Source organism: Oreochromis aureus, linkage group 7 (assembly GCF_013358895.1).
Source record: "Oreochromis aureus strain Israel breed Guangdong linkage group 7, ZZ_aureus, whole genome shotgun sequence".
NCBI lineage: Eukaryota > Metazoa > Chordata > Actinopteri > Cichliformes > Cichlidae > Oreochromis > Oreochromis aureus.
In genome coordinates, this window is record NC_052948.1 from 25,594,446 (window position 1) to 25,607,296 (window position 12,851).

At 40.5% G+C, this 12,851-nt stretch overlaps 1 protein-coding gene across 1 annotated transcript; it reads right to left on the minus strand.

Annotated features, from left to right (window-relative positions):
- Window positions 1-220: 220 nt before the first annotated feature.
- Window positions 221-12,444, minus strand: hyal6 (hyaluronoglucosaminidase 6). Its single transcript, XM_031738541.2, has 4 exons — window positions 12,421-12,444; window positions 3,629-4,582; window positions 3,181-3,270; window positions 221-709 (listed from the first exon to the last, which is right to left on the minus strand). Exons 2-4 carry the CDS (start codon window positions 4,547-4,549, stop codon window positions 221-223), a joined length of 1,500 nt encoding a protein of 499 aa, XP_031594401.2. The 5' UTR covers window positions 4,550-4,582; window positions 12,421-12,444.
- Window positions 12,445-12,851: the final 407 nt, after the last annotated feature.

The following is a 12,851-nucleotide window of genomic DNA, read 5'->3' on the forward strand; positions in this document are numbered from 1 at the left end:
TCTGAATTGAACTTTAACACAGATGCAAACATTGTTGCCTGGATCAGACCACGATCAGACTGAGCTTTGCATTTGTAGGCCAAATCTGAGAATTTCTCATTTTTTCAATACAAACAGTTTGTTTCAACTAGGGGACATTGGCATGAACTGTGGCTGATCACACTTGTGGTCTGGCAAAGACATTACAGCAACTCTCTGGTCCTAAATAAAGTCTTTGTGTCTATAATATAAGAGACTTGATAATCAAACAAAGTCCCAGGAATATAATAACACATAGACAGAAGAAATGGAGTGACAGGAGGAGCAGGATGTCTCCCAGCAGATTGATCCCCTGAGGGCGAAGTACCGGCACAGTGGGTTGAAGTGGGGGAGGAAGAGGAAGAGGTGGCATAGTCTGAGGTACCTCACAGTAAACACCTGTCCAGCCCTGGTAGCACTGGCAGGTAAACTTTTGCTTCATGTCCAGGATGTCGTGGTTGTTTAGGTGGCCACTGATGTGAAAGCGAGGGCCGCTGGGAGCTGAGTTGTGGTGGATGTGGAAGAAGCGTGAGTTCAGGTGTAGGTAAGTGTCTGAGTCCAGGCTCTTACGGATGCATCTACCGTTCTTTTTGCACAATGCTTTGCTGCACAGCTTAGCTGCTGATGTGACATTGATGACATAATGTCCCAGAGGACCATTGATGTACTTCTTCACCGTTAGGCAGTTTCTCTAGGGGAGGAAGGAGAAATTCTAAGTCAAATGTATAAGACGTTTATTAGAATAATATATTGTTTTTAATTTTCAACAGCATTGTCAACACCATTAGCTTTTTTATTCCCTACTTTAAAGACATTTTCTCTTGCTGAACTGTCATAAAATATAAAGGATGGGGACTAGAAAATGAAATGAAAACTAAAGCATTTGATTAATTTGTGTAACCCTGACTTTTGACCTATGACCTTGAAGCATTACATAGTAAAATTGTGTATTTTATTATGTTTACCCCTGTAATTTATAGACAAACATGCAGCCAGTTCACTTCAGGAAAAAACTAGGATTCTGCAGAGAGAATACGAGTTAGTGGCTCAAAAATCTCGGGGAGGGAGCATGATTTAGAGCGCTGGAGGTTTGATTATGATATAAGAAATAACTCTTCTGATAGGAATCACTGAAAACTGTGCAAAGGGTTCTGAGGATTGGGGCTCAGGTGCAGCACAAGACTTATCCAGAGGAGAGCTGCATCATTACAAACTGTTCCACCATAAACCTGAAATCTGTGTGGAACAGCTGACTGTGCGATGTGCAGAAGAACACAAAACATTATTTACCGTCAAATCACAACCGTTCCAGTTATTATGTTGCTCTGTGTCACGTGAGTAATAACGTGCATCACTCTTTATTTTAAAGAGCACACTACAACATTCAGGCATTAACCTATCATAGTAACACTTTCATTTGTTACAGATTCAGCAGAGAGGAGATGAAACAGAAAGAAGCTTATTTCAAATCATTTCCCCTCTGTCTTATGAAAACAATATTATTATGGGGCTCACCTCTAAATGCGCATGAGGACAGAGCCAAAGTTTTGGCAGTTCAATAGGAGCATTGAGCCATCTGTGCAAAGTGCTGATTAGTCACTCATTCTGATAACGTGACTGGTTAAAATATTCTCCTCCTGAAAGTGAGACTCTTGCAAATACATATACCATAAGACCAGCCACAAAATTACTCTTTATAACTTTCAGTCACAAAACTGACACTGAGCCTCATTATGTTAACATCTAAAGAAGTCTTTCGGCTGCTGCAGACATTAGTAAATCTGGGCCCAAATGGGCCTTCTTCTTTAAAATACCAGCCTTTATTATGAAGGGATATTTTCACAGGGTGTTTTTGTTTATAAGACCTCCATAAAACAACAGGGTTAGAACACACTCTGGCATGTTTGGTAGTCCATCTTCTTGTAGTTTCAATATAGCTAACATCAAGGCATCACAGAGACTAATGTAAGGTCCTTGTTTCTGTGTTTTCAGACAGTAAAGGAACTGCACAGAAATTAGTGTGATTTTTTTTCTGCATTTTTTGCATGTACCACAGTGATTTTGAGTGGTGGTGGGCACTGCAGACTTTTCTTACGTATTTTTCCCCCCTTTGGGTTGCAATGTAAATTGGCATGCGTTTGAGCTTTGACATGTGGTGTTTGCTTTTTAAATATATTCCTTGCAGTGCTTCTTGTGTCTTTTATATGTTAGGCCACTTACTGTAGTGCAGCACATTTAGTTTTATTTTAGCATTTAACTTATTTTAGAAGGAAGTTCTTTTTTTATTGTTTTATTTGGTGCTGCTTTTGTACATCAAGAAAAACTTTAGCTCATTTTGAAAATGGTGGCAGCAAAATGTCTCAAAGGTTGGGACAGAGACATGTTTACCACTGTGTGGTATCTCTCCTTTAAATAACAGTCTGAGATTTTTTGGGATCTCTAGAGACCAGTTGCTGGACTCTGTTCACACATGGCTTCTTCTTTGCATTATAGAGCTTTAACCTACATTTTTGAATGGCATCCTCATTACCATCGTCAATCCCAGCCAATCCACCTTAACTGTTCAGTCCCCTCTGCTGACGCTGGCCTCTAGAGGGTTTTCATAAAGTCGTCCTTCTGATGGTCGCCTTCATTACCATTGTCAGCCTTCAGTAATGGACACAGAGGGCCTTTGTTGGCACCGTCAGTCCAGCCAAGCCTCCTGAACTCCTAAGGTGTCCCCTCACCTCTGCTAATGCCAGCCTTTGGTCAAGCTTCCCGAGTTGTCCCATCATCTCCACTCATTCCAGCCTCCAGTGAAGCTCCATCTCTGGCACTGCTCCCCTGGTCAGCCTCCTGAAGTGGTTTGTCTTCTCCCCTGACCTCTTGGCCCGGCCACCGAACTATTTTGTCTCCTCTGCTCACCTCCTGACTGATCCGGTGGCCGATGAACTATTTCATCCTTGCCGTTGGCCAAACAGTCAGCCCCCTGAATTGCTTCATCCCTGCCACAGGCCACCTCCCAGCCCCCAGAACTGCCTGATGGCAGCCATCAAATTCAAAATGAGCAAATATTTTTCTTATGATAAATTTTTCTTTTTCTTTTTTTATTTACGTTTTACACAGCTCCTCAAATTTTTTTAAATCTGTGTTTCTATTTTTGTCTGTATGTCTAGCAGTTACCTGTGATCGAGCATACTCTGAGGATCCCCAAAGGACAACACCTGATGCTCCCAAGGCAGCGCTTTCCCCAATAGTATGAATCAGGTCACTCTTAAAGAAAAGGACAGGTGTATATTTTGCCAGTAAACATTGTTAACACTTCAATTTATGATGCCTTTAGTGAGATCCAGGAATTCTTTATATCCACCATTGCACAATCTATTAATTTTCTCTTGTCTACAACCATGTTTGTAGTAAGTACTAGAATATGTTAACGTCAAAAGAGCAAAGCAAAGCAGGGATAATTGTGAAGTGGATCATAAGGAAAAAGGGTCCCCCAAACATTGCAAAATACTGTGGTATGTTGTATACAGCTTAATTATTAGGCCAATAGACACTTTTTTGCTTTTTAAATGTGTCCAGTTGGCACACACACCATGAAGATGTAATTAAAGAGCTTAAGACCTACCTCTGACAGAACTACAAAGGTGTAGGCATAGAATGGTCTGGAGTAGACAAACACAGGCAATGTGAAGTCCGTACGTGCAATGGATGCAATCCTCATGGCTTCCTTGACTCGATAATGGACAAACTTGACTGTGTTAGAGGAGGACTTTAGCTCATAGTCTAGGTAGATGGATGGATAGAGGGCTGAGCTCTCCTTCCAGAGCCATATCAGATGGTCATTGCGAACATGTTCAACATTTGGACACTCCCCAGTGTAATGTTGTGGATGTTGTTTGTAGCCATAGTTGTAGCAGTCTGGAAACAGATAAAACCCCCACAGCCCACCTGGTCTGCGACCTTGAGCCAGTGCCAAGGTCAGGTTCATGAAAGCTTGTCCAGCTCTCTCAAAGCCTTCCTTCGCTTCCTTTTCAACTTTGCTCTCTGGCCAATTTGGGTGAAGTTTTCGGATCTGTTCCCTGGACCTTTTGCGGTAGATGTCTTTAGAGCCCCAGTTTCTGACCCACTGAGGCCTCCAGTTCTCCCAGTCAATGACGCCTAAGCCTCGGAAATCTTTGTGGGGGATCAACTTGTCAATGTCAGACCGGGCTTTTCCAAGATGTTTGGAGATGCTTTGGTTCTGCGGCAGGCCACCATTTATTGGGATCCCAGAGTTCGAGTAGTATGGGTAGTATCCCAGATGGCTGTGGTAGAAGATGGTGACATTTGGTCCACTTAGAGTTTCATTGAGGTTTGCTACAATATCAAAAATGCTGAGGTCCAAGTCCACCTTGAATCGAAGCCGACATGACTCAGTGGGAGCATTCCAGACTACAACGAAAGGCTTATGAGGTATCAGAGGTGGTTGTGTTGGTTTGGTCTGGTCACCATCAACTATGCAAACCCATAAGACCAGCAGCAGGAGATGGAGTGCCATTAGCACCATGGTCCTTGATTCCTCAAAGAACAATTAGTGGTCCTGCACAGAGAGAGAGAGCAGATATTACATTTTCAGAGGGAAAATAAATGTATTATGAGCTTCAATGAGCAGGAACAATCATGAAGCACATAAGTGATGAGCACTGAAGTGAATGCTCTAAATTCCACAATAAAGCAAGAAACAAAGCCAACCTGTTCTGCAAAGAGCAATGGAGTGAATATTGGTGCAAATCACGAGAGAGAGAGCGGGACTGGTAAAACTACTCACTTTTTAAACATTAAAACCAACAATATGAGATAGTTTGAGAAATGTCTGTGGTAAATTAACAAAGTGTCCTGTCCATTAAAAACATTGCAGAAAGAAATCAGAAAAGCCACAGTAATTTTTTTGTCATGAATTTAAAACATAGTTAAATTTAGTAGAAAGTTGTTAGTGTTTCTGGAGGCAGTGAATAACTTCTAAATGTGGATATCATCTTTTCATAAATAAACTTAAATACCTAAAAACTTAACTGTTATTTACTACTGCATGGCTCAAACACACCAACCACAAAATGCAGACATACCTGTGAGTCATGGTGCAGGGAACGGTCGCATATTCTAAAGGTAAAACTAGCAACATGCTTGATTTATAGTCACTGTACCGGCTGTGTGCATGCCAACTGGGACATTACCATTTATACTGGTATTGGAGGCAATTTGCTGCAGGCTTCATGTGAATAAAAGAGATTGCCACTGAGGAAATAAATGATGAAATAAATTAAAGTACTTACAAGAAGAATTAAAATGTGTTCAGTAGATATGCCTTATTATTCATCCACTCTTCTATAGGATTATGGTCATTTAAAAACTACCTTTTAAAGTATTAAACACTGATCTTTTAAAACGTTTTATATTAAAAAAACATTTTGTATTAGAAATTTCATTATAAAGACCTTGAAGTACACTTTGCAAGTCCTCCTTTTTGCATTAAGTAGTACAACACATTGTGGTCTCTGCTAACACAATGATGGCCATCAACCCAGCAACTCTCCTCACCTATCGTATCATAGATTTGCTATAGATGAAGGAAAATGAAGCACAATCAGAACAGTTTAACAATAAATATAACTCAACAAACTCAAAACACAACATGCATGTTATTTTAGTTAACATTTAGAAGTTTTGATACTGCAAAGTGCTTACATTGATGCTTTCCCACTAGCCAACCAAATTAAATATTTAAACATAATGATGGTAAAATGCATAGAATTCAGTCAAAGCATAAGAACACTTTTAAGCACATTTAAGTGGTGCTTATTTAAACTGCAAAATAGTAAAAGTGAATCAAAACTAGGTTTCATGAACTCATATTTAACTTAACAGTTTAAAAACTATATAATACCTTTAAGTAAATATCGTACAAATATGACAAAGCTTGAAAATAGGTTGTCTGATATTTGCCTTTTCATAATCTTTTCAGTAGTGTCAGAATGAGACACTTACTTACTAAATTCTACAAAGTATGTTTGCTTTAAATCTACAGTAGAAACCCCATTGTATATATAGTCATGCACACATGCAGTAGGACAGGCAAACTCTTGTTTAGCCTTTTTCAAACTAAGACTGTTATTTTCTTCGATCACTGTTCTCTCCAGCTTTTTATGTTACACCATCATCCACTAATTGCTCTTGGAACCCCTCACAAGCAAGTAATCATATTTCAGTTTTTCCAGAGTTAGGGGTAAGACATTGTGGCCAGTCTCTTAGGAAACATGGGTACTGAGGTTGCCTCCAAGAACGCATGGAAAATCTCCCATCATTCTTTTTTCAGGACTGTAACCAGAGCAGGGGAACAGGAAACCACTGGTGGGCTGAGGCTTCTCTGATCATTTCTGCTTTACATTCATCTAAGATTGAAGTTAATGGCACAAGAACTGTATGATTTCAGTAGTTTTGGATCATTAAGTTGAGAACTGCAGAAGAATGTGGTAGAGAAGAAGGCAGTTATAGTCACAAATAAGTTGTTGAAAGATTATCGGAAAGTTTCCTCCCACTCAGATTAAAATGCATTTCTTTAGGTAGTGTGTTTTGCACCAGCTTCAATATCCTGCAGACTGAATGTTTTTTTCTAGTGATGCTGATCCAAGACAAGCAGAGTGTGGTGAAGGCGCTCAGGCTGGTCTCCAAACCACTGAAAGCAGGAACCCCTGGAAACATGGTGAATTCAGACCACAAGAAAGACCCCCCAAACACAAGATCTGAGTATAAACATCCACATGAGATTTAATTTGATGTTTCATCACAGATAAATGCAACAGAACTGTGAGTGAGAAGCAACCGAATTCAACTAATCCACTGATCCAGACTGGAACAGGGAGTAAAACTGTTGTTGTCATCTGTCATGATCAACAGTTGGTTGATCCACCACTTTGATCTAGATCAAAATATCTAAACAGCTATAAACTAACTATAACTCCTGGATATTTGGTATTAAATTTTGGTCAAAACTTAATTAGGCACAAGATGGATCCAAATTTACTTTGTATATTTTTTGGTAAGGCACCCATTACACATTTTTAGGGAAACAAACTGCTTTGAAATGTGATTTAGTCACTGGTTATCAGTTAGGTGATCTCTCATTTCATCCAGCTTCACAAGTTGTTCACTTCATTATTTGTCATTGTTATCAACTAATCACGTTCCCACTGGCCGCATCTCAGAACTCATACTGGGTTTATAGCTTTAAATATTAACATATATAATTAACTCTAATAATGACCTCACTAAAGATCTTTTTTTTAAACATTAGCATTATTATCCTTACTGTGTTTTAATACACCCACCAATATTGGTTTTCAAAGCATTATTTAAAAAGTTTAAATCATAATGCTGAGCATATCAGCATTCTGAAGTTAGCCCTGTAGTAGAAGTAAGGTAAATAAAGTGTATTTATATAGCACGTTTCACAGGCAGATGTGACAAAGTGCTTCACACGAGAGGTAACGAAACACAACACAATCATAAATGCATCATAAAAGCCCTGGTCTAATTAAAAGCTTTTTGAAATAAAAATGTCTTTAGCTGCTTTTTGAAGGTCTCCACAGAGTCCAAACTCTGTGGAAATAGAGGAAGTGCATTTCACAATCAAGGTGCAACAGCTTGAAGGATTGGTCCCTTTGAGTTCTGAAGCCGGTGTGGGGAACGACTAGAAGGTTTTGAATTAATGACCTCAGTGTACAAGAAGAGGTGTATATATATGAATCAAATCAGCAAAATAGTGAGGGGCCTGTCCATGTGATGTCCATGTAAAATTTTAAAATGAAATCTAGATCTGATTGGTAGCCAGTGTAGCAACTTTAAAGCAGGAGTTATATGAGTTCCTCTGTTTGAGCGAGTTAGTAGTCTCGCTGCAGAGTTTTGGAGAAAAATAAAATAAAATAAATTTGAAAAGCAGATTCTTACTATCCGTTTTAAGTTTCGCTCCCAGGAAAAGCTTAATCACAAATAACACCTAAATTACTGAGGCTACGTTTCTGCAAGAGACTTAAATCACCCGGTTGCTGTTTAATGTCAGGCATTGAACTGTCCGGTGCAATAATCAAGGTTTCAGTTTTGTCTGGGTTTAGCTGTAAGTAGGTGTTGTTCAACCATTGCTTAATGTTTGTTAAGCAGTCAATCAAAGCGGAGAGTTGGTGAACTTCAGAAGGCGAGCAGTATGGCTGAATATCATCAGCCAAAAGATGATAAGAAACATCAAGAAACTGCTGTATTATCTGGCCTAAAGGAAGAATGTATATTAAAAACAGAATAACTCCTAGCACCGACCCTTGAGGAACTCCACATAGCACCATTCAGACATAATCTGATTTGCAGACACACTAAAACTCCTATCATCATTAAACAACTCTCGGTCAGAGCCCAACCCAACAAGATCTCTCAGTCTATTTATCAGGATGGTATGATTAACTGTGTCGAAAGCTGAGGAGAGGTCTAATAAGACCAGAACCGTGTATTCTCCAGAATCTGCGTAATATCATAAATGTCACTAGCAGAACAAGAAGGAGGCTTTGGGGAAATTTAGGCATTGACCTTTAATCTTATCAACAAAAAATTGAAGAAAAGACACACCAGTACTGCATTTGTGCATGCTGTAAGCATAAAAAGCGAAACACCATATTGATGCATGTAATGTTTGACCCACCACTACCTGAAATGTTAGCAAACAAGCAAGCAAATGTGCTTTTCTGATGATGCAGATAATTGTTTATTAAAAGACACTTGTTCCTTGCTGAGGACCTGTTTTATTATCAGCCCCCAATACAACCATTTTGAAAATAAACTAACTAAATAATAAATAGTCGAGCCCTGAAATAGAGAAACCTGATCTGAAAGTGATACATGTCACTGGATAAAATACACATTAATGAGCTTACTTTGAAACATATTTTAGTATACTTCAGTGTTAAATTATATACCTGTTACTTCCAAATTTTACTGAGAAAGTTCACTGGGAAATAAATCCTATAATCTTTGTAAACAACAAAATGCAAATGCTTAACCTGCAGAGCAATGATATTAAAGAGAGTGAGGCTAATCAAATTTTGTCCAAATGGACTGTAATTTCAATAAACGGTTTCTTTCTTGTGAATATTTTAAATAAGTAGTTGTAAAAATGTTTCTTCCATCTCTGTTGTCATGCTATGTAATGTTAGCACTGCTAGAAGCTTGAGGCAAATTGACATGTTCAGTAATGTCTTAGTCTAACATTGCCAGTCTGTCAAATTGTCAAATGAGTTGCCCAAAACTTGTGACAACCCAGTACCTACATATGATATGAACATTTTTAACTGGTATTGAATGATGAGTCTTTTTGTCTTTTCACACTGGGAGAACGGCAAAGGACAGTAGCTCACTGCCAGGCAGCACTAGATAAACCAGTTACAACTTCTCACAGTCTCAGTTAAGGGCAACCCATGATTTTCCATTGTTTTGTTTTTTAATGCCCACCAACTACCCAGCAAAACATCACACTATAAGCAACTACGGAAATACTGATTTCTTGTCTAGTATCTGTTATTTATCATTTGATGAGGTAAAACAGTTTAAAGAACCCATAATAGCAATTTTCTTGAACAAATTACTTACCTTCCCCTTATTTACTAAATGTGCTTCAAATTAATAGCTGTTGGTGGATGACTGCCTCCTCTCTTGGTTTTGTAAAACTCAGAAAATCTCCATCTGATAAGCTGTGAATGATCTCTTTGTCTCTGCACCCAATTCTTTTGGGTCCCTGGGGTGATATCAGGGCAGAAATGCCCGAGTATTGTTTTGTTGTCCCCTCCTCCAACATTACTCAATACTCACAAGGCCATCTTCATAAAGAAAGTCTTTAACAAATGCAACATATTACCAACAGTTAGGATTAATTCATCGAGGGGTTTTGTTTGAAAGTTTTCTTAAATGACCAGATTTTAGATTTTAAGGAACCTAAATTTTGAATGTGAACACTAACCTAGAAGAGAACACTTTAGAGCAACAGAGGGTCAGAGCATCCCCATGACCATATTAATTTACTCAGTCATGGTCAGAGGTGGAAAGTAACAAAGTACAAACCCTTGATTAATGTACTTTAGTATAATTTTTAGATGTCTGTGTTTTACTTGAGTTTTTTTACTTTTTACTTTTACTCCTTACATTTTCACACCAATATCTGTACTTTCAACTCTTCACAATTTTCAAACAGATTTATTGCTTTTGGTTTAAGATATTTGAGGGGAGTCATTATTTCAAGTCACTGCATGCCTTTAAACAATCAAACTTTGAGCCTAAACAGTAATACATGAAAGGTAATCCTATTGGTGTATCAAATCACCAGAGGTTCTTGTACACAAAGAGATGAAAGAGCCAAAACCACGTAATTTATGCATAATTTTGTCATGGTCCTTTGGTCCTCAAAGTGTGATCTGCCATTTTGTTTTGCATTGTTGTTGTTCCCTGTCCTCCACTTCTTCCTTTCCCAGTGTGTGTGTGTGTGTGTGTGTGTGTGTGCGTGCGTGTGTGTGGTTATTGACTTGGCTGGTTTTGTGCATTGTCAGGACGTGGCCTGTTTCCCAGTGTGCCTTAGTTTTTCGCCAGCAGAGTCAGACCTACTCCACAGGAGAACCTAAGGTACCTTTCTTGATGGCACTACTGTGAGGAAGAGCCTTAAAATGGGGACCCAAACATCCATGTCTCATGAAGAATTCTTAAACTTCTTGCTGAAGAGACAGGTTGGGAGGAAAAGGGCCTCTGAGGTGTTTTTCTGTACTTTTTAAATAATGAACTAAAGAGAGAATTAGCAGCTAAAGAATTACCTGCTTCACTTGATGCTCTAATTTCCACACATAGATGACCATATGTACCACCCTAAGGGAGTCCAACTCCGTCCCCATAACATTACTGGCCTTTGCAGATCAGTTTATTAGTGAGGATAAAACAGGAGTAACACGCTTCTCTATGTACCAGTTAAAAGTCGTGCAGCAGCATTTTGGACCAGTGGAAGATGTGACAAGGATGACTGGCTAATACCAAGGTATAACAAGTTACAGTAATCCAGCCGAGTTGTAATAAAAGCGTGGATTACTGTTCTGAGATCATTGTTTGACAAAATTTGGCAATTTTGTGTCTCTTAAAAATAGAGCCAAGGAGCAAGCAATATAGGGGGGAAAGCAGAGGTCCAAGTATTGATCCCTGTGGTACGCCACATGAAACTAGAGCTGAGGAGGATCTGAAATCGAAGAAGACTGACACAAAAAGTCTTCTTAGCCAGGTAAGACCTAAACCACTGCAGTGCGGTACTACAAATGCCTACACAGTGTTCCAAGTGAGATAGTAAAATATTGTGATCCACCATGTCAAAGGCAGCTGTTAAGTCTAGGAGAACGAGACCACATGATCTCCTACATCTGTAGCCAGGAGGATGTCATTAACAACCCTAAGCACAAGATTCTGTGTTATGCAGAGATTTAAAACCCATCCATCCATCTTTTTCCGCTTATCTGGGGCCGGATGGTGGGGGCAGCGGCTTAAGCAGAGAAGCCCAGACCTTCCTCTCACCGGCCATCGACCTCCATCCTCCAGCTTGTAAGGGGTTCCCAGGCCAGTCGAGAGATATAACCACACCAGCGAGTCCTGGGTCTGCCCTGGGGCCAACCACCAATGGGACATGCCTGGAACACCTCACCCAGGTGCCCAGGAGGCATCCTTGTAAGGTGCCCAAAACATGTCAAAACACCTGAAGGAGCAGCGGCTCTACTCTCAGCCCCTCCCAGATGGACGAGCTCCTCACCCGATCTCTAAGGGAGAGGCCAGCCACCCTTCAGAGGAAGCTCATTTCTGGCGCTTGTAACCACGATCTCATTCTTTCAGTCCCTACCCACAGCTCATGACCATAGGTAATAGTAGGGAGATGATCAACCAGTAAATTGAGAGCTTTGCTTTTACACTCAGCTCTCTCTTTATCACGACGGACCACTTCAGCATCCGCATCGCTGCCTCGAGAGGTTAAAGAGCTGGTTCAGTGTTCCCTGACCAGGATGAAAACTGCACTGTTCCTCCTGTATCTGAGGTTCGACTAACGGACGGACTCTCCTTCCCAGCATCCTGGCATAGACTTTCCCAGGGAGGCTGAGGAGTGTGAACCCCCTATAGTTGGAACACACCCTCCGGTGCCCCCTTCTTAAAAATGGGAACCACCACCCAGGTCTGCCAATCCAGAGGTACCGCCCGTGAGCTCCACGCAACATTGTAGAGGCATGTCAACCAAGACAGCCCTACAATATCCAGAGCCTTCAGGAACCTGATCCACCCCAGGGGCCCTGCCACCAAGGAGTTGTTTAACTGCCTGCGTGACCTCACCCCGGAGATAGACGAGTCTTCCCCCTCATCCCGAGACTCTGCTTCCTCCACAGAAGACGTGCCAGTGGGATTAAGGAGGTCCTCGAAATATTCCTTCCAACACCCGACAAGGTTCTCAGTCAAAGTCAACAGCACTCCACCCACACTATACACAGTGTAAATAGAGCAGCGCTTTCCACTCTTGAGACACCTGACGGTTTTCCAGAATCTCTTCAAGGCAGTCCAAAAGTCTTTTTCCATGGCCTCTCCGAACTCCTCCCACACCTGAGTTTTTGCTTCATCCACTCCCTAATTCCTGTACTCTCATTCATCTCTATGTTTCATCCTTTTTGTCTCTCCAGTCTGTCATGTCTCCATGTTTGTTTATTACCCAGGCTCAGCGTCACGGTCATGTGTCTTAGTCTGGGTCTCAGTGTGTATCACTTTCTGTT